Genomic DNA, 24,533 nt, shown 5'->3' with positions numbered 1-24,533 from the left:
GCGAATTGGACGTGTCATTATCGGACGTGTGCGCGTTGTGTGATTATCCAGGCGGTTAGGACATCCCACTGTCATCACAGAAAACATTTCATGACTGGATAGTTTTTTTCGTTTATTTAAAGTGTGGTTTATGTCAGCTGAATGTGCGGAACGATTCAGAGAATATAAGGCAACGTATTTTACCACAATTTACACCCAGCGGTAATTCAGGAAAAAAAAAAACTCCGAATGCTCCACATGAAACTTTAGTCTCCCGACCTTACCATCGTGTCGAATTATTTTGATTAATATGTGCGAGGGCAGGGACGTGCACAGGGGGGTTGCTAAGGTTGCCCGGGCAACTGCCCATATGCCCTTCTCACTCAAGTTGCCCTTCTCACTCAAGTTGCCCTTCCGAGAAAAAAATTAAATCGTACAATGGATGCAGAATTTCACGTAGGCCTAGATTAAAAAAAAAAAAAAAAAAATCGCAAAGCCTCATTCACTTCCATTCGGGCACCGAAAGTGAAAGTCAGTATGAAGGGCAAACGCTGCACGCGACCATAGACTGCAGCGTAGGGCGACGCAAATTACTTAAGGCCACGCCTCCATCTCGTGTCATAGTCATAGCGCGCCGTCAAATGTGTAGCTACAACATCTACGACAAAATGAAGCGAAACTATCCTTCTGGTCACGAAAAGAGGAAGAAGAAAAAAACCATGAGAGTGAATTGCGGGAACAACAATCAGGTAAACTTGTGTTCTCTCCTCTCTAAGTTTGATGTCAGCAAAGTTTGATGTTTTTCGGTCTTGCTAACCTAGCTGGGCAGGCAGTGCATCTCTTGCATCACTTTGTGCCTGACAAAAGTGAGAGTAAAATACAATTATTTATTACGTTTGATTTTGATAAACGACAAAGTGCAACGGTGTTTTTTACTGCAGCTCGGAAAACATAACCGCGTCGCGTGTGTTATCATGCGTTCATATGCGCGTTGCCTAAATGAAACTCGCATTTTTCAAGCAGAAATATGTGGAGACCAGACATACTGTACAATACATGCACGTGAATGATGCCACTCCCAATCAAAGTACACATCATACTTTTAAAACAAGACACTGATTATCTAGTCTCAGTGTAGTTAAAAACTCTAAACAACTGCACTAATTATGCAAGATAGAAAGCAATGTATTGACAATTTGACATTGATTGACTATTGATTTATAGGCTATATTGAATTAAAAATGTTGATTAGCTGGACATACTGGTCAAAATGGATGCACATCCCTCAGTAAATAATAACCATAAATCAAGAATTGCTTCAACAATAATAAAATAAAATAAAAAAAATCATACTGATGCCGAAAATGCCCAGGCTGTAGAAAGAACCAAAGTTAATCCCAAAAGCCAAAGCTCAGGGTTATTATTCATTATTTTCTTCTTATTTATGTTTACTTTAATATTCACTTACTTAATAATATTCACTTATTATCTTAACATTCTATAGAAAATACTCTATTCAATAAATATTGTGTGTTTGAACCTCATTCTGTTCTATATTGTTGTACTTATTATTTGACTGTTTTGTTTAAAGGGGGGAGGATGGGAGTGCTGAAGTGTCAGGTGTGACTGTGGCAATGGCAAATGGTTTACATAGCTCACGACATCAGAGGGCCCCTTAGCAGAATTTTGCTTAGGGCCCCAGGGAGGTCAGGATCGGCACTGGGTGTAGCAGTCGATTCTGTTCCTTACCGGAATTCCTGTTCCCTTTACGCAATCATACTACAAATCATGCGTAGTTGCCCAGATGAGCAAAAAGCACAATTGAATGTACGGGAAGCCAAAAGGTTAAAAAAGGATTGTATTTTTTCCGAAATCTAAGCGTTTTATTTTATTTTATTAGAAGCGAGTTTTTCCCCATCTGTCAATTCAATCCAGATTATTTATTTAAAAAAATTAAATAAAAAATAATAATAATTAAAAAACAATAAACAATAATATGAGGAACTCTTTTTCTCATGTGTATTTTGGTGACATTTAACATATTGTTAATACATTTTGTATACTGTTTACAAAGTTGTATATCATAAACCTGTCATCTTTGACGTTTGCAATCTTTATAAATAATAATAGACCATAATATGAGGCATTGCGTTTGGAAATAAACACGATCAGATAAGGCAATTTGTATGGGCAAAATTCAACTGAATATATTCCTTCATATAGCCCGTGAGTTTTGGGGGTAGTGCCCTTTTTTCAGGTCAGAGCAACTGCCCCACAAAATTCCTGTGCACGTCCCTGTGCGAGGGAGAGAGAGAGAGCAAGACAGCGCTTAGTTTTGAGACGGTGAAGCCTTGTTTATACTTTCGCCTGGCTCCGCAGAGAGAGAGAGAGTGCGCGCGCGCGACCGGGGCTCGCTCTCTCTCTCTCTCTCTCTGCTCGTTCAGTTCACGCGCCCTGTCACACGCGCATGAGGAGAAAAACACAGACGTCCATAGGGAGGCACTGGAAGCGTGCAACACACACCAACATGCAATACTCTCTTACAAATCTGGAACGCGGTCATTCTTAGAAGTATCGATACTAATAAATTTAGGTATCGTGAAGTTTTTAATTTCCGAGTATCGCGATACTTTTGAAGTATCGGTGCACCGTGCAACACTACACTGACCACCGTAACAACTAAGGATGCACCGATATGAAAATTTTGGTTGATAATGATAAATCTTTATATTTGAAAGCCGGTAACCGATATATCGGCCGATAAAGATAAATCTATCCTATATGAGATAAATCATATATACATATATATATATATCAGTGGCGATTTCTTTAAGACTGCAAGGGAAGCTCAGCTTCCCCTATAATGTCAAAAAATTAATGGTCAAATGTGTACTATTGTGTTAACATTTTATTGACTAAAAATGCGTTAGAACACGGTCATCTCGAAGACGAGTTCGTTGACTCATACATTCCCGTAGCGCGTCACAGTGCATTTCCCTATGGCATTTCCCCGTTGAAGCTCAGCGTCCATTGACTTCAATGGGGCTGCTTTGAACAGTTTTTTTCAGTGCTTCGAAACTAGACAGTCATTGGATAAATGCTGCGATTATGTCCCGCCCACGGACGCTCAGCGTCTCTGGGGTGAATAGGGAAGTGGGCTGGCCTGGAGTCCGGGCGTCTGCGTGATGATTGGAGGACTGCATCTCCTTTTGATTGACAGCGATTTCGCACAATAAAAACAAAGTCACTGACGCGGAAGCTATTCGAGATTTCGAGCTCAGTCTCATCGCGGATTTTGCAAGTCTACTCGAAAGACGAACTGCTGTAATATTTCTTGGTATTTGCAATTTTCATCATACATTTCACAGTTTAACCTAATTCCTACATTTCCTCCGTCGATGTCAGGTGCCTTGTTACATGTGCGGGCGTGGTGTTTGAATCACGGCACATCTGTCTAGCGCTAGTTTGGTTTCGGTTTTGTGTCGGGATTCGGACATGCATGCTCTGCGTGTTTGTTTTCTGTTGTGAGTGCACAGGATGAGCTTATGGTCGTTCTCGTGCATAACGTTCTGTCTTGTCGTGTTCGCCCTGGTCAGTGTGTTGTTTTTTGTGTTTTTTGTGTGTTGTTTTTTGTGCTTTCATGTCATGTTTTGTCTTGTGCTGTGTAGCACACAGCTTGTGTTTTACACTAGCTGTGTGCTTTCATGTTGTCATGTTCTGTGGGAACACGTGGCTTACACGTGGGAACATTGTTCTTCATGTCTCATTTTGTGTGTGCACAATTGCTTGTAATTTGTTTAACTGGCCATGTGTTTGTGTTTTTGTCATGTTTGGTGTGAGCACATGGCTTGTCATGTGTTTTCCTTGTGCCATGTGCTCTCCTGTCCATTGTGTCGACTCCCATCTTGTTTCCTGATTATTAGTTATTTTGCCCCAGTTGTCCTCCCTCGTTACCTGCCTTTTTTGCTCCCTATTTATTCTCCTTGTCCTGTGCTGGTTCGTAGTTTTTGTTTGTATTTTTTTATTTTATTATTAAAATAAAGCCCATCAACTCTGCACCTGAGTCCTCGCTCTTTTCACCATCCCCACACCTTGAAAAAAAAAAAGAGCTTCCCCTCTTTGAAAGACCAGCAGCCGCCACTGATATATATATATATGATAGATGATACATAAACGTGCTAAAACACGTGCATACAAAGAATTCACAACATTCTTTTACAGTAGTGTTCTCATTATAATATAAATGGAGCTATTTGACACACATGCGCGGCACATGTTGCACTTAACTGTATCATGGCGAACAGCGTGCATCTGAAGTGTCTCAGCTTAAGGAAATAAACCATTATTTATCGGCTTTAATATATTGGCCAAATTTTCTTATCGTGTCAGGCCAATACTGATATGGTGGTCAATATATCGTGCATCATAAAAACATTGTATTTTTCTGTTTTATTCAACAATGTTGTCTAATAACTGGCTAACATAAATTGTATCCCCATATATCTTCTGAAAATACAATAATATAATTAATATTATAAATATATATAATAACATTATTTATACTTGTATATATTTATGAATATAACAATATGTTAATGAGTGAAAATATGAAAAATATATTATAAATACATATACATATATACTTTTATATATTTATAAATATAAAAGCATTTTATACTATTTATTTATGGGATAAATACTATATAAATTATATACTATATAAATGCATTGAAATTTAAATATTATATATTTTATATTTATATGTTTAATAACAATTTTATACATTTAAATGATAATAATATAATTCATACATTACTAATGAAAACTTTGGGGTTGACAAAAAATGTTTTCCAAAGAAAAATTTTGCAACAATGTGAAAGTCACTTCTGATCAATTGAATGCATCCTTGCTGAAAAAAAGTATTCATTTCTTTATGTACTGAACCCATGAAACTTTTTAAAGTTAGTGTGTAAAAATATGTAGTGAACATGTATACTATTGTGCTGGGGCATTGTGGGTAGGCAGATCTGAGCTACTGGGAGAGAAAAAGCCCTGCATTTTCTAGTACACTCCAGGCAACTGTTGATCTATATAAAAGAGTTAACAGCTTTCCCTCCAGCTTGACGGGGAGCCTTGTTTACCGTCTCTGTGGAAATTTACAGGGCTGCAAAGCTGTCGTAATGTTGCTGTTAAAGTTACATTAACATGCTGTGATCTACAATGTGTTCCTCTGAAAGACAGCATTCTAGTCTGCCAAAAGAGAGATGCGAGTGTACCTGAATCAAACAACAAGAAAGACCAACTCAGAAGAGAAACATGGACTTTGGTTGGACCTGCTGTGAGATGATGTGTACTGAACAAACACGGCCACACACACACACACACACACAAACACAGATGCACACACACTCTTTAAGTACATAGAAACTGAAAAAGTGCAACATGTTTGTTCAGTACAGACCTGATTTCAAATTCCTTTCTTAACAGTATCCAAACATACAGACAAACCTGCTCATGACGCCACATGGATCAACACATCACATGTCTTAAGGCAATGTTGCCATCAACGGGCAACCAGGTGAGACACAGGGCCCACGACCCATCTAAAGTATCCATTCCAGATAGAAATTTGTTGCCCATTCTCAATGGGAAAGTGCCCAAGCAACATCACTCGGCTACACTGGCCGGCATCATTGCTCAAAAAAAGTTGCCCCGTGTATCACTTTAAGAATCTCAAATCTTGGATCACGGAGAAAAGCATTGTGGGGGAAAATCACACACTGTCTATGTAGGCACTACATTTGAATTTGAACCTACTTTGTGACCATTAAACAAGTATGTTCTATATGAATGAAATTCTGATGTACTACATCAGCCATGTTATTATTGTCACATGACATTTCAGTTGCGTTTCTTCACTGCCATTCATTAATGGCCTCATGGGATAGTGAAGTGTTCATTGAATCTGGCCGGAAGTAGTAGGTCATCTTTTCGCCTGCTGTTTTTCGAATATATGTATTCGGATACAACTCTGTTGGATGTTTTCTGCATACTATAATAGTGGGAAGTGTTCGATTTCGGACGAAGTGTCGGTTTCTCCAACTCGGATGAGGGATTGTTGGCCTGCCGGGTTACCAGTTTTTTTCTGGAAGCTACAGGGCTTCTCTCACCCCAAAATATCCAGCGGCCATGAAATGACTCTGGCACCCCTCAAAGCAGATAGACTTTTTGGGTTTATTCAGGATTGAAATTCATAAAGACAGGCCTTGCATTTAATTATGCAGACATGAACTCTCAGTGTCCCGCCATTATCAGGTATCTGTGAGCGGTATTAAGACTACACTTTTACTTTCATGCTGCTAATATCCAAAGCCGACACGACACCTGGAATGTGTAACATTCAAAATTTCCAGACATTACTATAGTGTTTCATAAACGGTGAAAAGAATGTAAACAAAAATGGCCTAGTTTTGTTTCTAATTCACTCTAAAGTATAGTCTATATCTTAATTTCAGTTTGCCTTTGTACCAAATAAACAAATGCTCAATAGAAGTCACAAATAAAAGCCATAGGGCACATGACATCATTAATTATTAGGGCACATCACAAAACAAATTTAAGATACATTTTCCATGTACCCCTCAGAAAGCACTTTCTTTTTTCACACAATTCTGGTGTTTCTCCAAAAATAAGAAAAATTAGCCAGGATTTTTTGAGGAAGACAGACACTGACATTTCCGATTTGAATGGCAATTAAAAATGAGATGTTGTTGCTCAGGAAATTAGAAAGAATTGCAAAAATACTGTAGCCTAGATAACTTAGTTTGGAAAAGCCTTCCCCTTAGTTTTCTTTACATGTTTAAGCCGTGTGGGTCGTCTTGCAGACATCTTTTTACAGAAAGAAGAGTCAGTGTTGTTCCACTCAATGGTAGTGGCTTGGCTTCACACAGTTGATAGTTGGAAAAATGTCTTTAAAATTTGAGTTTAATGTGAGACCAAATATTCACTATAGGGGTCAAATTGTCTTTAGATAACTTTTCAATTGTGGGAAGCAAGCCATTCTTCAGTATTCTCCTCCACTCCAAAGCATTAAATGTCTTTTTACAGTGAAGTAGCTCACCAATACCAGCGGCTAAAAAGGCTCCCCACACAATGACACTCCCTCATGCTTCTTTGTGGTAGAGATGAATGAATGAGGCATTTATATAGCGCTTTCATATGTACTACTGTACACCCAAAGCGCTTTACAATCATATCAGGGGGTCTCTCCTCAACCAGCACCAGTGTGCAGCATCCACTTGGATGATGCGACGGCAGCCACAGTACAACGGCGCCAGTGCGCTCACCACACACCAGCTATAGTTGGAGAGGAGAGAGAGTGATAGAGCCAATTCAGTGGATGGGGATTATTAGGAGGCCATGATTGGCAGGGGCCAATGGGTGGAATGTGGCCAGGACACCGGGGTAATACCCCTACTCTTTACGAGAAGTGCCATGGGATTTTTAATGACCACAGAGAGTCAGGGCCTCGGTTTAACGTCTCATCCGAAGGACGGTGCTCTTTGACAGTATAGTGTCCCCGTCACTATACTGGGGCGTTAGGACCCACACAGACCACAGGGTGAGCACCCCCTGCTGGCCTCACTAAGACCTCTTCCAGCAGCAACCTGGTTTTCTCAGGAGGTCTCCCATCCAGGTACTAACCAGGCTCAGCCCTGCTTAGCTTCAATGGGCAACCAGTCTTGGGCTACAGGGTGATATGGCTGCTGGCGAGATGCATTTATTATTATATTTCTCAGCAGATTTTCGAAGACACTGCTCTGGAGCATTACCATGCAACTTATGTTTCTTTGTGATTCATCACTCCACACACAACTCCCATATTCAGCAAAAAAAATAAAAATTCTGCAAAAAAAAAAAAAGACAGCAATGGCTTAAAGGGTAAGTTGACCACAAAATGAAAATTCTGTCAGTAATTACTCGCCCTCATGTTGTTCCAACCCCGTAAGACTTTCGTTCATCTTCGGAACACAAATTAAGATAGTTTTTATTAAATCTGAGAGCTGGATCACTCCTCCGTAGGCTTCTAAAGGGATCGAAACTTCCCGGCCCAGAAAAGTTAAAGACATCGTTAAAAAAGTAGTGTAGTGTAACTGCGCAACGCTTCTAGGTTGTACGTCACACGCATAACACACATGACCAGCGTCGGCCAATAGTGAGCCTACGTGTGACATACAACCCAGAAGCGCTGCGCAGTTACACTACGTAAACTATCTCGAGGCCCACAGAGAAGGAAATGAATAGTTAAATAAAGTCGTTATTTTTGTTTGTTTTTTGCACACAAAAAGTTTTCTCGTCGCTTGATAAACTTAAAGGGGTGGTTCAGGATTTTGGACATCGGGCCTCATTTCCAAGTTAGCCTTAATGTTATTTATCAGTGGAGACAGTTTTCAAAAAATTTCATCCAGTCGTTCCAGTTGCATAGTTCGCCGGTGCTAGGCTAGCGCGAGTCAACGGTAACTGCTAGCCTGCCATTAAAAACAGTTTTACCCACTCCACAGTACACCAAAAGCAAATAAATTATAAAAATCAAACTACTCTTGCATCTCAATTAGGGCTGGGCGATAAAACGATAACGATAATTATCGCGATATATTTTTTCTCGATAAAACGATATCAAGAGGTCGATAAATGTTCGATAATGTGTATGCGCCAATAGCAGATCGAAACTCATTTGAACCGCGCGCCACACGGACCGTTTATCCGCTCGGCTCAAAGTCCAAACGGCAGCGCGAGCTCACTAGAGCAGACGCGTTTACTCTGATCGTCTCGCTCACGAGATCCAGTGAGAAGCGCTTAAGTTCAGCGAAGAACACAAATGTCCAGTTTAAATCAGTTCAAAGGCAGATGAAACACCGCTGACAAACAGGAGAAACACTGTGCGCAGCGAAACAGTAAGAATCTGAATTGATACTGAATCCATTTAGCCTACCATGGATTTACTGTAACGTTAGCCTAGTAATATTAACTGCACCATGAAATGTGGGAAATACATATTGAATTGTATAATATTATTAATGTAGACAATGTATTAAATGACTAATGGAATATAATTACAGTAATTAATAATGTATTTAACTGTTAGGCTACTGTTTTTCATACAAATACCATAGAAACCATAAAGTTACATTTTGCCATGATAGTGAGGTGCTATAGGCTGTACCTGGCTTTATCTGTGGTTATCATGATCTAAATGCATAATACTGGATGACCAATGGTTAATTTTAATAAAACTCAAACAGTCAGAATATTACATTTTACCAAATAAAAATGTGGTCCTTAAATTAAAAAACAAACAAACAAACAAACAGATGTTACTGTTTTTGTTAATGAACATAAATTTAACATAGTACTATTAGCTTGAGTTAGGATGCATATTTACTGTCAACTCACTGTCAAATATGCATTTCGAGACAAAACATGTAATTTGAATATTGCAGCCTGCACTGCACTGCAAACTGTGCTGAAGAAATATTTTTCTTTTCAGATATTTATTTTGTTAAGGAAAAATGACAAATGTTTGAATGTTCTACCTCAGATTTTTTAACCACAACGCTCTGGTTTATACAACTTTCACTTAGGAGCAAAAATCTGCCTTTAAACTTGAAAGAAATAAAGATTTGACATTTATCGTGATAATTATCGATATCGACTGATATATAAAAAAATATCGTGATAAATTTTTTTGGCCGTATCGCCCAGCCCTAATCTCAATGATCGCAATACATTTACAGGAACTAGTTTAATCTCAGCAGCGGCGGAATTTTACTTTGCTCCGGTTAGTAGTACTGCGCCGAATAGCAAACACCGAACCGAAGCGCACTACAGTCGGAACTACCTGCACTACCTCTCTCGGTTGCCTAGGTAACTACTAGGGGTGTAACTATACACGTATTCATATTGAACCGTTCGGTACGAGGCTTTCGGTTCGGTTTTCGGTACGCATTTTTGTATCGAACGGTTCGTAGGACCATTTTTCCTGCAGACCAAAATTTCATTATTTCAAATGTAGGCGTGGCAAGCACGCTCATAATGTAAGAGACGCTGGCGTGACCACAACATTGCCCAACATCAAATGGCAAATGTAATGTAAGCGGAACGAAACCACTCGTTATTGTGTGGCTGACGGACCGTTTATCAGAACTAAAATAAACCTTTGTTTATAAGTACTACAATATTACATTTCATTTTGTCCAAGGAACTGTTTTGTTTTATAAGCTCCTAAGAAAAGTCAAGTATAGCTCCATCATTGCTCAAAGTTAAAAAAAATATATCATACTTTATGATGTTAGTTTTAATAAAAATATAATTAAAAAAATTAAATCAAGGTAATTTCTCTGCCATTTCTTTCTTTTTGCTGTATCGGAAACAGGGTGGGAAATTAGCACCAGCCACCAGCCAATGGCTGGTACTTTTTCAAAGTGGCAGGTGACTTTGCCTTGTATACCAGCCACATTGGCGGGTAGATTGTAAAACATTTTTATTGGTTACTAAAAACATTCCTTGTAACGGATTGGACAGCTTTTGTCAAAGAATGCTGTTGCTAAGTAACAATAATGCACTTTTGTCGAGTAACTAATTTGATTGGTTTTCAGCGCTGTACATCACGAACACGGCGCTGAACTGTGTCACATATAGCTGAGCTGAGGTACAGAAGAAAAGGAAAATAAAAAAAATTGGGCGACATATACCCGGTGTTAAGAGGCCCGCCGCGGAGTCAGCAGTATGGAGGACCAGCTCTACCATATTTAAAAATAAATACAGAAATAAATAAATGCTCAATAAATAAATAAGCATACAATAAATTGCCCCAAAAATACAAAAAACAAAGAAATGTAGGTAGAAATTAAATTATAGAGTGAGACATAAATGTATATATCTATTTTAATTAGCTTCTTTATTTATTCATCTTTGTAATAATTACCTTATTTATTTATTGTCCGTTATAAAACTTTATTTATTAATTACTTATTTTTTAAGTATTTATTTATGTGCATGTTATAATATTTTTGTGTGTTTTATTCTTCCTTTGTATTTTTTTACCCTATTTATTTCTTCAATGCTATTTATTTCTGCCTGTCGTTTTTACATTTCTGTATGCATTTCTGTCTCATTATGCTAATGAGGAGGGGCTGTGTCTTAAGGGGTCAACTTCTGCCCATTGGTTGGTTAGCATTTTACTGCATCGGACGAATCTACATGGCTTTTCCCCGCCATAAAGCATTGTTTAGTGGCAGTAATGCAACTCATTGGATGCCAGCTGCCGTAAAAATCCAAAGAAGAAGAAGAAGAAGAAGAAGCAGCATTGTTTAGTAATGTCAAACTCAGCAGGCAGACGTTCAGTGTCCGACCTCTTAAGGGAAGCTGCTAATAGACTGGAAGAATTAGAACGCTGTAAGTTTGAGATCTGAAATGTTTTTTTCTGTGGTCCTTTGAACATTTTTTTAACTTTTACTTTACTTTTACATAAACAGCTTCCAGTTCGAGTATTAGTGGTGTGGAACCTGTGGCCGGTGGCATGTAGATTCGACCGATGCAGTAAAATGCTAACCAACCAATGGGCAGAAGTTGACCCCCTAAGCAGGGCCGTAGCTAGAGGATTCGGGGCCCCCTGAAAAAATATTGATGTGGGCCCTCACCACCCTCCACCAATATCATATACTGTACAATAGATGAACATGGAGGCCCACATATAACAGAAGATGGTGATGTTGTTGTAAAACCTTTATTTTAAAAGTTAAATGTTTATATAAAAATTACAACTAATAAAAACTAACAAAAAGGAAGAAATTGTTAAATAATAATAAAACCAATTTTTAAAAAGTAATATTTTTTCCCCCCAATCAGTCTGTTATAATTCATAAATCAAAAAGTAAACATTTAGAAATTGACAAGAATGCAGTCTAATTAAAAAAAATAAAACCATTTATTGCCTTATTTTTTAATAAAGATAATATGGAACTGGTAATATTATTAAATAAAGCGAATACATTTATTCATCCAAGTGCAGTGTGTTGTATTCATGTTTTCTCGATGTTTTAAATATCATCAGCCGGCAGGTCAGATGCATAATGCAATGCGTCGTGACTCATGTAATTTTTTTAAAACTCTAGTTACAATACTGTAAAAAGACAGGAATTTAGACCACGTAATCATTCGGTCGATTGTGGCGCGCACCGATAATAAAAAATGACTGTACACGGCAGACTGTAGACGGAAGTTTTCTAATTCCCAGCGAAATAACAATATATAACCGGTCTTTAAGAACGTCTTGATCGACTGGGATACAACCACTCTCCTTGCCTCCCTCTCCGTCTTTTCCTGGCATTTCTGGTACCTGATTTATGTTTTCTTTTCCCCGACATTTTTCAGTCAGTCAGTCTCTTGCTCTTCCACCAAGTTCATCGTTAACTTCAGGCTGCCGCCTCAACTCTGATTGGTTCTGTTCACGAGCTGGGGTGGGACTTACAATTTTATTGGGTCCATCTGATGTTTGTCACTGACTCTGACTGAAAAATTAATAAATACTTTAGGTCGGACTAAACCATTTTTATGGAGGTAAGAGAAGCAGATATTTGGAAAAATATTTACCCAAATTGCACGTTTTTGTGGTTTTCATTTAAATCTCAGGCATACAACTAATATAAATATTAGAATTATTCATACAACAGGGGCCTAAATAGTATAACTGCTGGATTTTGTGGGGCCCCCTGGGCAGCAGGGGCCCCTATAATTGTCACCACCTTTCACCCCACTAGCGACGGCCCTGCCCCTAAGACAGCCCCTCCTCATTTGCATAATGAGGCAGAAATGCATACAGAAATGTAAAAACGACAGGCAGAAATAAATAGCATCGAAGAAATAAATAGGGTAAAAAAATACAAAGGAAGAATAAAACAGACAAAAATATTATAACATGCACATAAATAAATAAGGTAATTATTACAAAGGTGAATAAATAAAGAAGCTAATTAAGAGATATATACATTTATGTCTCAGTGTATAATTTAATTTCTACCGACATTTATTTGTTTATTGTATTTTTTGGGGCAATTAATTGTATGCTTATTTATTTATTGAGCATTTATTTATTTCTGTATTTATTTTTAAATATGGTAGAGCTGGTCCTCCATACTGCAGTAGCTATGAATGTACAAACTGAAAAGGTGGCTGGTAAAAAATATAAGTGGCTGGTAAAATTGGGCATCCACCAGCCACTGTGGCAAAAAAGTTCATTTCCCACCCTGATCGGAAACGTACCGAATCGTACCGAACCGAACCGTGACACAAGTGTATCGTATCGAACCGAACCGTGAATTTTGTGAACCGTAACACCCCTAGTAACTACATATCACTCTGCCGCTGCTGCTAATAAATACAGGGAACAAAGTATAACTAATGCAATGCAATGAAAGGGTAGTTTGATTTCTAACATTATTCTCTCAACAGAAATTTACATCGATAGTCTGGCGTTATAATTTATTTGCTTTTGGTGTACTGTAGAGTGGGTAAAACTGTTTTTAATGGCAGGCTAGCAGTTACCGTTAACTCGCGCTAGCCTAGCACCGGCGAACTATGCAACGGGAACGACTGGATGAAAATTAGAGCCCGACCGATATATCGGCGGGCCGATATTATCGGCCGATTTTAGGCATTTTCCTAACTATCGGTATCGGCATTTATAATGGCCGATAAATGAATATTTTAAAAAATGCGGGTGCGGTGATTCATGTAAGGGTGGCGCTGCCAATAAAGCACCTAAAAGCTGTCACAAGAACTGGCAAAAGTAATGATTATGAATACAACAAATATAGCAAGGAGATATTTTAATTGTTTATTAATAAACAAGTGTTTTCCGTCAGTGTCAGCCAAAGATGAAGTTGACGATGCTGACTCGCGATCTTCAGTGAGCGCGCGCCAGAGAGAAATGCACATTTCATACGATTACATGAGTCTGTCTGTCTTTCGTTTTGAATTGTTCTGTTTAAAAGTAGACATTTCAATATAGATATATTTCAATTCTCAGGTCTATACGCTGAGTTTCGGTTCATGAGACGAGCTCCAGTTCACCCGCAGGCGCCTCCGTGTCGAGATTATCTATCGTCTGCTATATTTCTTATAAATTAAATCCAGGCAAATGGTTGATGAAACATTGATTAAAATTAAGATACAATTAATACAAAACGAAATTCACTTTGAAACGAAAGGTTTTGTGCTTTCTGTTTGATGTCTATGTGAAAGTTTCAAAGCATATTTTAGTACCGCTTTCAGAGCGCTCACGTCCGTAGTGCTGAACTGTCGCGTCTGTAACATGGTTTTTTCCTCATAAATGCGAACACGAAAAATAAAATAAAATAAAATGAATATTTTATGTAGCCTGTGGAGACTGAGAGCCAACCCTTCTTCATCCGGTGGGTAGTAGCCTACCGGGTACTTGTGATTTGCGCTGTGTAATTCACAGAATTGATTTCTCTGCTACAAGCCTCTATCACGTAGCCTATTGTGTGAGCTTATGACTATTGCAAGCGCGCAGCTGAGAAGTCCTGATTATATTGTCTGCTATATTTAGGCCTACTTCTTATTTATTAAGGCAATTGGTTGATGAAACATTGATTAAATGCGTGGCGCGAGCGATCTCCGACAGTAAACTGATTCTGCTTTGTCTCGGGTAAACAGCTGTTGCGCCGCGAGCAGTAACGGCCGCGTCCGGTGAAGACACAGTGTTAAAGCTCATTCTGCCTATAACGCTACGTTACAACATCAAGCAATATTCCAAAAATGTATATAATTATAACACTTTATATAGGGCCATTTTGCATTAAGAGTAGCCTAGTTTCACGTTTAGTACATTTTCTGTATCAGATACAGCTCAGACAGTATCTGATACAGCCAATTAAAAATCATCAGAACCCACACAGAAGGGGCTTTGTAAATATATTTAACTGGTGTCTGTTTTTATTAGACTTGTTAGACACCATTACAACCATTATTCCCCCTTTTTCATTCACACAGACTATATCTATATCCTCAATTTATCCAGAATCGTGCAGCTCTAGTTTTACGTTATTGTCAAATGCGATAGAAGAGCATTAACCTTTTAGCGCCGCTCACCGGACACTTATTTTCCGAACTGCCCCAATATGTACAACAAGCAACGTGTGTTATAATGAACGCATTTTTAGCGCCATTCACTGGACATTACACTTTGAAAGTGTCACAAAACCTGCAAGAAGCAACGTAATATTTTGTAGAAATGCCAGCACTCACACGTTTTTCCAATGAGCCTGGGTTGGAACAGAAGTACATTGGCTCCTCGGTGAGAGGCCGAGAAGGTCTATAAGGGACAGTCATCGTGTCCTCCCGCATCACATCCTCAATCCACTCCAGCCTCAGCCTCCACGGTGATATCTCCATGACAACCGCAGAACAAGAGAATGCAAATGAGTCTCATATACCAAGGTGTTCTGGGAGAAAAGGTCACATGTAAAACCAATTCCGTTCTCTGATTTCCATTTCCAACACAACCTGTCCCTCACATACAATCAACCTGCAACTAATAGACAAAAAAGAACCAAAATGATGACACACACTGAGAAACAGATAAGAGTGAGTATTGAGCAACGACAGACATAAAGATAAGAAATAGCCCTTTAATGGGGCATGCACAGTTCCAGCAGCTTAATGAATGGATTGTTAAAAGACAGCATCAGTTGAACTCCAGAGATTATTATAGCTCCTATTATTCCCATGATTGCAGCTCAATACTAAATTGCAGACTACAGAAATTGAGCTTCAGCCAAAACAGGAAGAAACAGGTAGTAACCATCCTGCAAAGTTGCTAAGGTGACACGCTTAAAGGAAACCATCCAAGGAAATCTATACTTTACTAAAACTGTTTCTACATGAGTTATTGTGGCTTCCTATCACAACAGCACAATATCTGGGCCTATTTCTGTGTGTGCTTACAGTTGTCTAGCCTATCTCTAAAGTCTGATCAATGCATTTATCGAACACATTCAACCTGGAGCCAAAATGATCACTCAACAAAAGCCAAATAAGAGCTGTAACTTGCTAGAAATGACAAAATTACATTTCCAACTTTTCCCACAGTGCATTGAAAAGCCTCATAAGTTGACTGTACTCAATTGATTTAGTAAACTCTTTCCCTCAAGTTAATTGAGTAATGGGGTCTCTCAAAACTTAAATCATAGTTCACCCAAAAATGAAAATTCTTTTATTAATTACTCACCCTCATGTTCCAAACCCATACGACTCTCATTTCTGAATTTAGGCTTTTATTCGCATACAAATTTTGATCAGGGAACATAAACAGAGGCTCAACTGAACCTGCTTGACGCGCAAGAACAAACCTCTTGGTGAAAGCTCAAACGTGCTGCGTGTGAATGAAACTCATTGGTTTTTTAGGGCCCTATAATTTCTGCGATCACGGAATCGCGGACGGAATTGCGGAATTGGCAAATTAACGCGGAATCTAGTGTTAACGCGGAATTTCGTGGAATTTTACATATTTGGCTTGAAATTCTGTTTTTGTGTGGGAGAAGAACGTATGTCTGGTGAAAATGCAGACCGGGGGAAGCAAATCTGGGCGACACACAACCCCTCCCGTCATTTCAGCTCCAATGAAGGCATCAAAACAATGAAAGCATGGCGAAGCGGCTCTCCACGGCTCTGCTTTCGTCGGCGAAAAAGTTAAGAAACTCGACGCTATAAGCCCTCAGAACCGAGCCGAGCAGGTCGCACGTGACTTTTATGCAGTGTTTCCCACACATAGACTAATTTGCAGCCACAAAATCAACTCAAGCCGCCACATAATTCGTTTCGTTAATTTTTTTTAACGCTATTTAAAACACGCAAGTGTATTCTTTCAGAGTTGCATTTCCTTTCCCCGCTCTCCCTCCGTCTCTCTATCACTCACGCGTCTCTCTCACATACACACACACACACACACACACACACACAACTCCGTGCACACCGCGTCTGTCTATGAGGCGCCGGACTGGATAAAAGCGAAGCGAACTCCGTGAGCGACACTGGGCGAGAGGGAGACAGAGTGTGACTTTTATTTAAACTTATATAAACTAATATAGTTGATTTTACTGGACAGTTTAAAGCTCATAACCATATTTTGTTGTTACTTGAAGAGTGCAGTGTTATGTTGCATCATGCAGTATTTGTCCTGAAAAGGCTACTGAGTAAATGTATGTTACCTCAATAAATTTAAGGTCATTCCTATTTTATTTGTATACATTTGAATCATTAACTTTAAAAGCACACTCTTTTTACGACTAAAATAACAGTAAAGGGTAAAAAAAAAAATGATTTCCCAAAAATTAAAACGGAAAAAACGGAATTTGGGGAAAAATAGAAACGGATTTCATAGGGCCCTAGTTTTTGCATGTCAGGTGATTATGTTGGATTATGTTGAATGTTTATATGTGAACAAAAGTAGGGCTGCACGATTTGGGCCGAAATGATAATCACGATTATTTTGATCAATATTGAGATCACGATTAATTATCACGATTATTTGTTGATTTTAACCAAAACAAATGTTATTGTCACATAGGCTAATTATAACTGCTTTCACATCCATATTGTGCTACATTCCTGCTAATGTACAACTATGTGCATCAAAATAAAATAGGTCCTCTTATTCACCAAAATTCAGTGCATCTCCTTAAAGAATAAATACAAATAAATAAAACATTAAAGAAAATTTACTAATACTCACACTCGGTCTCTCACGCGCAATGTCACTCGGTCTCTCGCACGCAGACACACTCGGTATCTCTTGCGCACTTTCGAGCGCGCTCTTGGACACTCGGTCTCTCGTGCACTGTCGCTTGTGCGCAGACACACTCGTGCTGCGTCCCAATTCGCCTACTTATACTACGCCCTAAAAGTATGTACTCTTTTTGTGAAGAAAAAGTAGGCCTACATACTTTTGAGTGTGTAGCAAAAGAGTAGGCAAGCTTTGGGACATACTACTTCGTCATCTTTAACGGACAGATCTGTCGCGTGCATCCTATCACCGTAAACTGCCCTGTCAATCATCTCCTCACAGTTAAAATCCTCCATTCAATCTAATATAACTTCTTACCATTTCGGAGAGAATTGTTGTCGCACGTTCATCTGCCAGTCATGGGTCTTTCATGCGGAGACTCTCCTCATGTGTTTGGAATTTGAATATAATAATGCATTTAAAAGTTAATGGCTAAACATATCTTTGCAAAAGTTCACAATGCTGCTGCAGATGCAATATAATGTGGACAACATTGAATAAATACATTTTCGTCAGGTTAGATACTGATAATTAATCACTCAAACCCCTTTATCTAAACCTGCCTACATAACCGTCGGACTCGCGCGTCCTCCATGTCTGTAGTTTTTGAACACTTTTCATTCGTGTTTGTAGTTCTAACCGAATCCTCGTCCAACGCGCGATGGGTTGTGGGCAATATCAGCCATTAGAGTGCGCATCGATCTGCACTTCGGATTCTGACCGGATATAGTAGACCATCCGGGTCTCTTTGGGACACTCATTTCAACATACTACGATTTGGGACGTACTAATTCTATTTTCGAATACTATTTAGGACGGATAGTATGCGAATTGGGACGCAGCATCGGTCTCTCTCGCGCACTGGGGCTCATGGAGGCACGTGATCAGACAGTGGTTTACGGAGCGCTAGATTGGCTTTGCAAAAAAAAAACGATGATACGGAGCGTTCTGTGAACGGAATGACGCATTTTAAATATCGCTCGATCACGCGAATTTGATCGCGGGAAGCCAAAATCGTGATTAAAATTCGATTTATCGTGCAGCCCTAAACAAAAGTCAAAATTCAATCTGTTCATCATATAAAGCGATTGTCTCTCTTCAGAAAATTTGGACTAAACCGCTCAATTCATATGGATTATTTTTACGATCTCTTTATGAACTTTTTGAAGATTTTCGAAAGTAGGTGCGTTGACTGTCAATGGAGGGACAGAAAGCTTTCAGATTTCATCAAAAAGATCTTCATTTGTGTTCCGAAGATGAACGAAAGTCTTGTGGGTTTGGAATGACATGAGGATGAGTAATTAATTAAATAAAACATACTGAACAACAGTATATTAAATGTCTTTATTGACATATTCATTTCACCAAATTAATGAAATGTTAATGGTCATAATGTTGACTCAAAGTTTGCAACAACAAGACCTATTCATTTTCCAAACGTTGGTGCGTGTGGAACAGTTCTCGCATTAAGCTACCAAAAACAAAATCATTAGGAAGGAACTAGGCTAGATTACAAGGTGCAGTTTCACAGCCCCTTTCACACAGCGCTTTGAACCCGGCAAATTGCCGGCAAATTGCCAGAGTGCCTTCTGTGTGAACGCAAACACGACCCGGGACTGATGCCGGGTTGGGGACCTAGTAACATTGCCGTGTTCAAACCCGGAACGCACGCTGTGTGAACAAAAGCCAGAACCAATGCCGTGTCGTAATGATGACGCTGAAGTGAAGTGAAAGCAGGCTAGTGAAACGGTACGTAATGCGCTAGTTTATGATCGAATCAGAGAAAAAAATGCACAAGCGTGGTTTCTCCAGAGAGAAATCGCAGCTCATAAGCAAACTATACACGTTGCTGAGACATTACATGTCACGTGTCTTTCCGGAACATACACGGGTTGTGTGTGAACGCGCTCTCTGATTCCGGCAAATCACTGGCGGTGTGAATGAAGCAAAATCAAACGAACCCGGGTCAAATCCCGGGTCGCTTTATCCGTGTATTTTCCGGAATCTCTGTGTGAAAGGGGCGTCTACGCTCATCTCACTCTTGTATAGGCTAACTGCAAGTGATACAATGACTTGAGCCCCTTTCACACAGAGATTCGGGAAAATATACGGATAAAGTGACCCCGGATTTGACCCAGGTTCGTTTGATTTTGCTTCATTCACACTGCCAGTGATTTGCCAGAATCAGAGAGCGCGTTCACAAGCCATGTATGTTCCGGAAAGACACGTGACGTTGGATGTGACGGGTCTCTACTTCAGTCCAGTTTGCAGACATTTTTTCGTTCTTTCTTGTATCGATGTCGATGACGAACACAAACTTTCTTCTAGAGTAACTGAGCCGCACGATAACTACGTCATTGCAAAGGCTCGTGAATCATCACTACGACACACCCCTTATACGGCATTGGTTCTGGCTTTTGTTCACACAGCGTGCGTTCCGGGTCTGAACACGGCAATGTTACTAGGTCCCCAACCCGGCATCGATCCCGGCATCAATCCCGGGTCGTGTTTGCGTTCACACAGAAGGCACTCTGGCAATTTGCCGGCAATTTGCCGGGTTAAAAGCGCTGTGTGAAAGGGGCTTTGCAATGTTTGTCACACAGCTAAATAACCCAATTGTCATGGACCAAAAATGCATTTAAATAAAATTGCAGAATGCAAACAACAGTAAAGTTTCTCAATTCATCGGTCACTGGCAGATTGGATCCTGTTGGACCCTGGGTTCAAAACACATGGCAGGGCATTACCAATACACAATAACCTGTCTATCACATGACGCTCTTTAACAATAAGAACACTCTTCCCTATAATGAACAAACAGCCAGAAAACAAACAATCTTGCATGCTAGTGGAAGCTGTGTTCTAGCCTGTAAAGAGAAGTGTTATTTCCACACATAAACTCTTTAGCACAAGTTGCGAATTACATCTTTGAGCCACCAGCCCTATTCAGGTTTTCACACACTAGTATCACTAAGGCAAAGTGCTACAGAAATGCAGTAATAAGTTCATAATATAAATTGTAACCATTTGTAATGACTAACTTTCACACGATGTGTCAAAGTCAGATGCCAGTTGACTATTAAAACACAATTTTTCCCACAGTTTCAACACAAAACACAGTTTGTTGTTGTTGTTGTCTTTTTCAGTGAGAGCAAGCAAAGTACACATTTGTACACATTTATGTGGAAACGGCTCATCATGTGAATAATCTAACCCGTTAATAGCCATCCTTGACACTGCGAGCTACTTTTACCTTATTGTTCTGCAAATAAGTTTAGGCCTTGTTTTGATTGTCTGCAAGGATTTCCCCGCTCTGATTTTCACTGCTTGTGGGATCATTCCCTTTTCCAAAACAAGCAGTATTACACAAGCTTCTTCTCTTGCATCATGTATTTGTGCAATAGATAGTATGAAAAAGGGAACAAACGCATGTTACACAACCAATTGACACATTCAAAGCAAGTAGAGAAGCATTCAGATAGGGCAACTGGAATATGTTTGAGAGGACACAAGAAGTTGTGGGTGTCCTCAAGCTCAGTACACGAGACAGAGAGGGCCGGGAACAGATTACGTCTGACCAATAGCAGAATAAGGAGAAGGGCAGAACTTAAAGTCAGGCAACATTAAGGGTTTGACAAGCAGAATCACAGACGCAGCACAATTTGCCCAGTGTTACAGTGTTTGTATGCGTACTTTCATTTGTGCAATGTGTGTAACACAAGTTCATGTGAAATTTGACCACAACAGCAAAGGTATCTTCAGTACCATCTCAAAAAAAATAAACATACAAAGTCAAAATTTGTATGGAATATTGCAGTATTTATAATCCGTCGGGCACATGATCTTTTTTTATTTATTTTTTATGTGCCCTCCTAATCTTTAATCAAAATAACTTCCCCTCTAATTTGCAACATCATCTGAAGGCAAAACAATGTCACTCACATGAAATCACAGCAAGAGCAAACCACGACCATCCAATCAATTCCCATTGGATAAAATCAAGCCCCGCCCCTAATTTATTTCTTTTTTTGTTCGAGAAGCTGTTTCACTCGGATACAGTATGTCACAATAGGCAAGAAAAGACTATCACAACTTCCTTTTCATGAACACTTTGCCTGTGTTTAAGGCAACTTTTTTATGACCTTCCCTTGCTAACTTCCCTCTGTCTTGTTCACGCAGATATGTCATTGCTTGCACAAGTGCCCACTACTGAGGGAACCCTTGTAATGTTGAAATGGGGACACCCTAAGCCCTTGACCACTTGGAATCTGCTATGGGAGTTGCTGTTGTGACGTCACAATCATGTTGCATTGTGGTCTATGGACCTGCCTGAAGTGTACATAGACTTACTTACTTCCTCAGTCAAAATCAAAGGATTGAGGGTCTTTCCAAATGAACTTCCCTTCCCAACTTCCCAAATTAAAGCCCAGTAGTTGACAAAATGAGAGGATAGGATACCCAGACAGCAGCATAGTGTCGGCCCAGATCCGGGCCACATCTGGTATGTGGATTCAACGGCAACGCATACCAGATGTGGGCCAGATCTGGGCCGACACTATGCTGCTGTCTGGGTAAATGATAGATCTGCTTTATTGTTAAAGGATGGCTAGGAAGTCCGATTCATTGGCGCAAATCGGTTCTTTTAAACAATTCATTTCAAAGAAATAGTTTTATAACGATTCAGCAGTTATGTCTGTACGTGATTACGCCATCACGTGGTCCAAATTACACTTTAACACATTTTAATAAGGCCACAAAGATATATTCTTGGTTATGATTTTTGCTTAAGTTCTGTTAAAAAAGGTGTAATTGGTGTCCCAATTCAGTCTGTTGCATCCATTCAAGTCATTTAGAAACTACATTTACTTTGCATTTACATTACACAACACTAACATTCACTTACCGTACACCTGGCTAAGGTGACAAGAAAAGTTATTTAAAGAAAAGTAGGTTAACCTACTTTAAAATTACTTAAATAATTATATAATTAAAAGAAAAAAGAACTCGTTTCGTATGCTTGTTGATAAATACAATTGAGTCATACTCTTGTTTACTATACATGTTGTACAGTCTGTGTTTCCTGAAAACATTGTAAACCTAAACTGGGTCCAATGGTTTCCAAGATATAGGGTTACGATTCTTACGAATCATTTTAGAAAACGCGCAACCCAGACCGGTTCAACTGATTCATCAAACAGATCCGATTCAAAAGAATGATTCGCTCACGAATAGGACAACAACACACACCAACCAAACTGATGTAAAAAAAACACAAGGCCTAATCCAAAACACTCATACACAAACACTGAACATACAATGTACTCAATTTCTAACTAAAGTTACAGAAATAGGAAACCGTAGTAAGAATTGTTCAATATGAAATATGAACCTTACCTTTCGCGTGACAATCAGCGCAAAACTTGTTTTCCTCTGATGCGAGAAGAGATGTGAGAACAGCCTGATAGCGGTCAATGTCTTTGACTGATTTACCCGTCATCTTCAGAAATCAGTATCTCACTAATCGACCTGATAGTCCAAAGCCGCTGAGAAGATGTTCAGATGTTTGTCCGTTAATGAAACACCGGGAAGCGGATCGCTGACAGGCTGCTGCAGATGAAGAGAGAGAAAACACTACAGTACTGCTGGCTTCCGCTAATCTTACCAGGAAGAGGAAAAAGCTGTGAACCACGGATCATATAGAAACACCATATTCCCCTCTGTACATTCGCTGGTCCTTGACACCCAACTTTCCACCCGCAGTATCAGAGACACATCGAGCACGTTCACGCGCGCGGCGCTAACAGTTACCGTTACACTTCAGTATTACCCATGAGTCACCGCTCTGCCTCTGTTGTGTCTGCTGGTGGTCGACAGACGTGCTGTAAAAAAATTACTATCTAAAAGATATAGACTAAATCCAGCATCAGAAGGACAATTGCGGTCGTGATGTTCGCCGTTCAGAGATGTGAATTACAACACCTTTGTGTAATTTCTAGAAAATGTGATATTGCGCCCCCCTGCGGGGAAAGCAACACTGCGCACATCCGATTGATCAACATCCATTCATGTCCGTCTTGTCACACAGAAAATATGTTTTAAGGACGGTATCTTTGTAACTATAAGGTTTTGAGTCAAAAATACAATTATACAAAGATGTGATTTCCATAGCAGTGGTTTTGTATTGGTTTTAAACAACTGGTTTGAAATATCACATTAGTTTAGTAAGTTACAGCCTAGCTGTGAGCACGAAAACCACACCGATGGGCTACACGCAGGCAAGAATCGACTATGATAAAGGTAGGCCTATATTTTAGCCAAAAGGTTGAAATGTGTTCTCAGTTAGGAGGATGCGGAGTATTTTTCATACCAAGGGAACTTTCCACATAAAAACTAATTCAAACCATTAATATCCTAAATATAATAGTAGGCCTAGATATAATATAATACTATTGTCACAAGAATGCGTTTGGACTGTAATGAATAACTTTGACTTTAAGGTATGCCCATTCAGAAATGTATTTATTAAAACATAAGTCCACCCTGAGACCCTGTTTTTGGACACTTTCTGGTCACTTTAGACTTTGTGAAACATGATGTCTGTAGTCGATGAACTATACACGGTTGGCCTCTACACCAGTGTGAACTGAAGGAGACCTGCTTCACACATCCTTTAAAAATGTATTATCTTGAG

The 24,533-nt window shown here is 39.4% G+C and overlaps 1 protein-coding gene across 3 annotated transcripts in view; it reads right to left on the bottom strand.

The window, feature by feature from the left end:
- Positions 1-23,826, bottom strand: part of smap2 (small ArfGAP2) — a 33,885-nt gene extending 10,059 nt beyond the window's left edge. Inside the window, exons 1-2 of one of the 3 annotated variants that reach the window (XM_056249738.1) lie at positions 23,237-23,352; positions 15,309-15,447 (exon numbers count right to left, since the gene is read on the bottom strand). In XM_056249738.1, the coding sequence (XP_056105713.1) occupies positions 15,309-15,405 (97 nt within the window). In that variant the 5' untranslated portion in view covers positions 15,406-15,447; positions 23,237-23,352. Of the gene's footprint in view, positions 1-15,308; positions 15,448-21,095; positions 21,120-23,236 lie in introns of those variants that run through there. The other 2 variants (XM_056249737.1, XM_056249739.1) reach the window with 2 other exon arrangements.
- Between the last annotated feature and the right edge of the window lie 707 nt (positions 23,827-24,533).

This window comes from Rhinichthys klamathensis, unplaced genomic scaffold (assembly GCF_029890125.1).
Source record: "Rhinichthys klamathensis goyatoka isolate OS25496 unplaced genomic scaffold, OSU_Roscu_1.1 h1tg000060l_1, whole genome shotgun sequence".
NCBI lineage: Eukaryota > Metazoa > Chordata > Actinopteri > Cypriniformes > Leuciscidae > Rhinichthys > Rhinichthys klamathensis.
The sequence above is the reverse complement of the archived record's forward strand: the minus strand, read 5'-3'. Positions and strand labels throughout refer to the sequence as shown.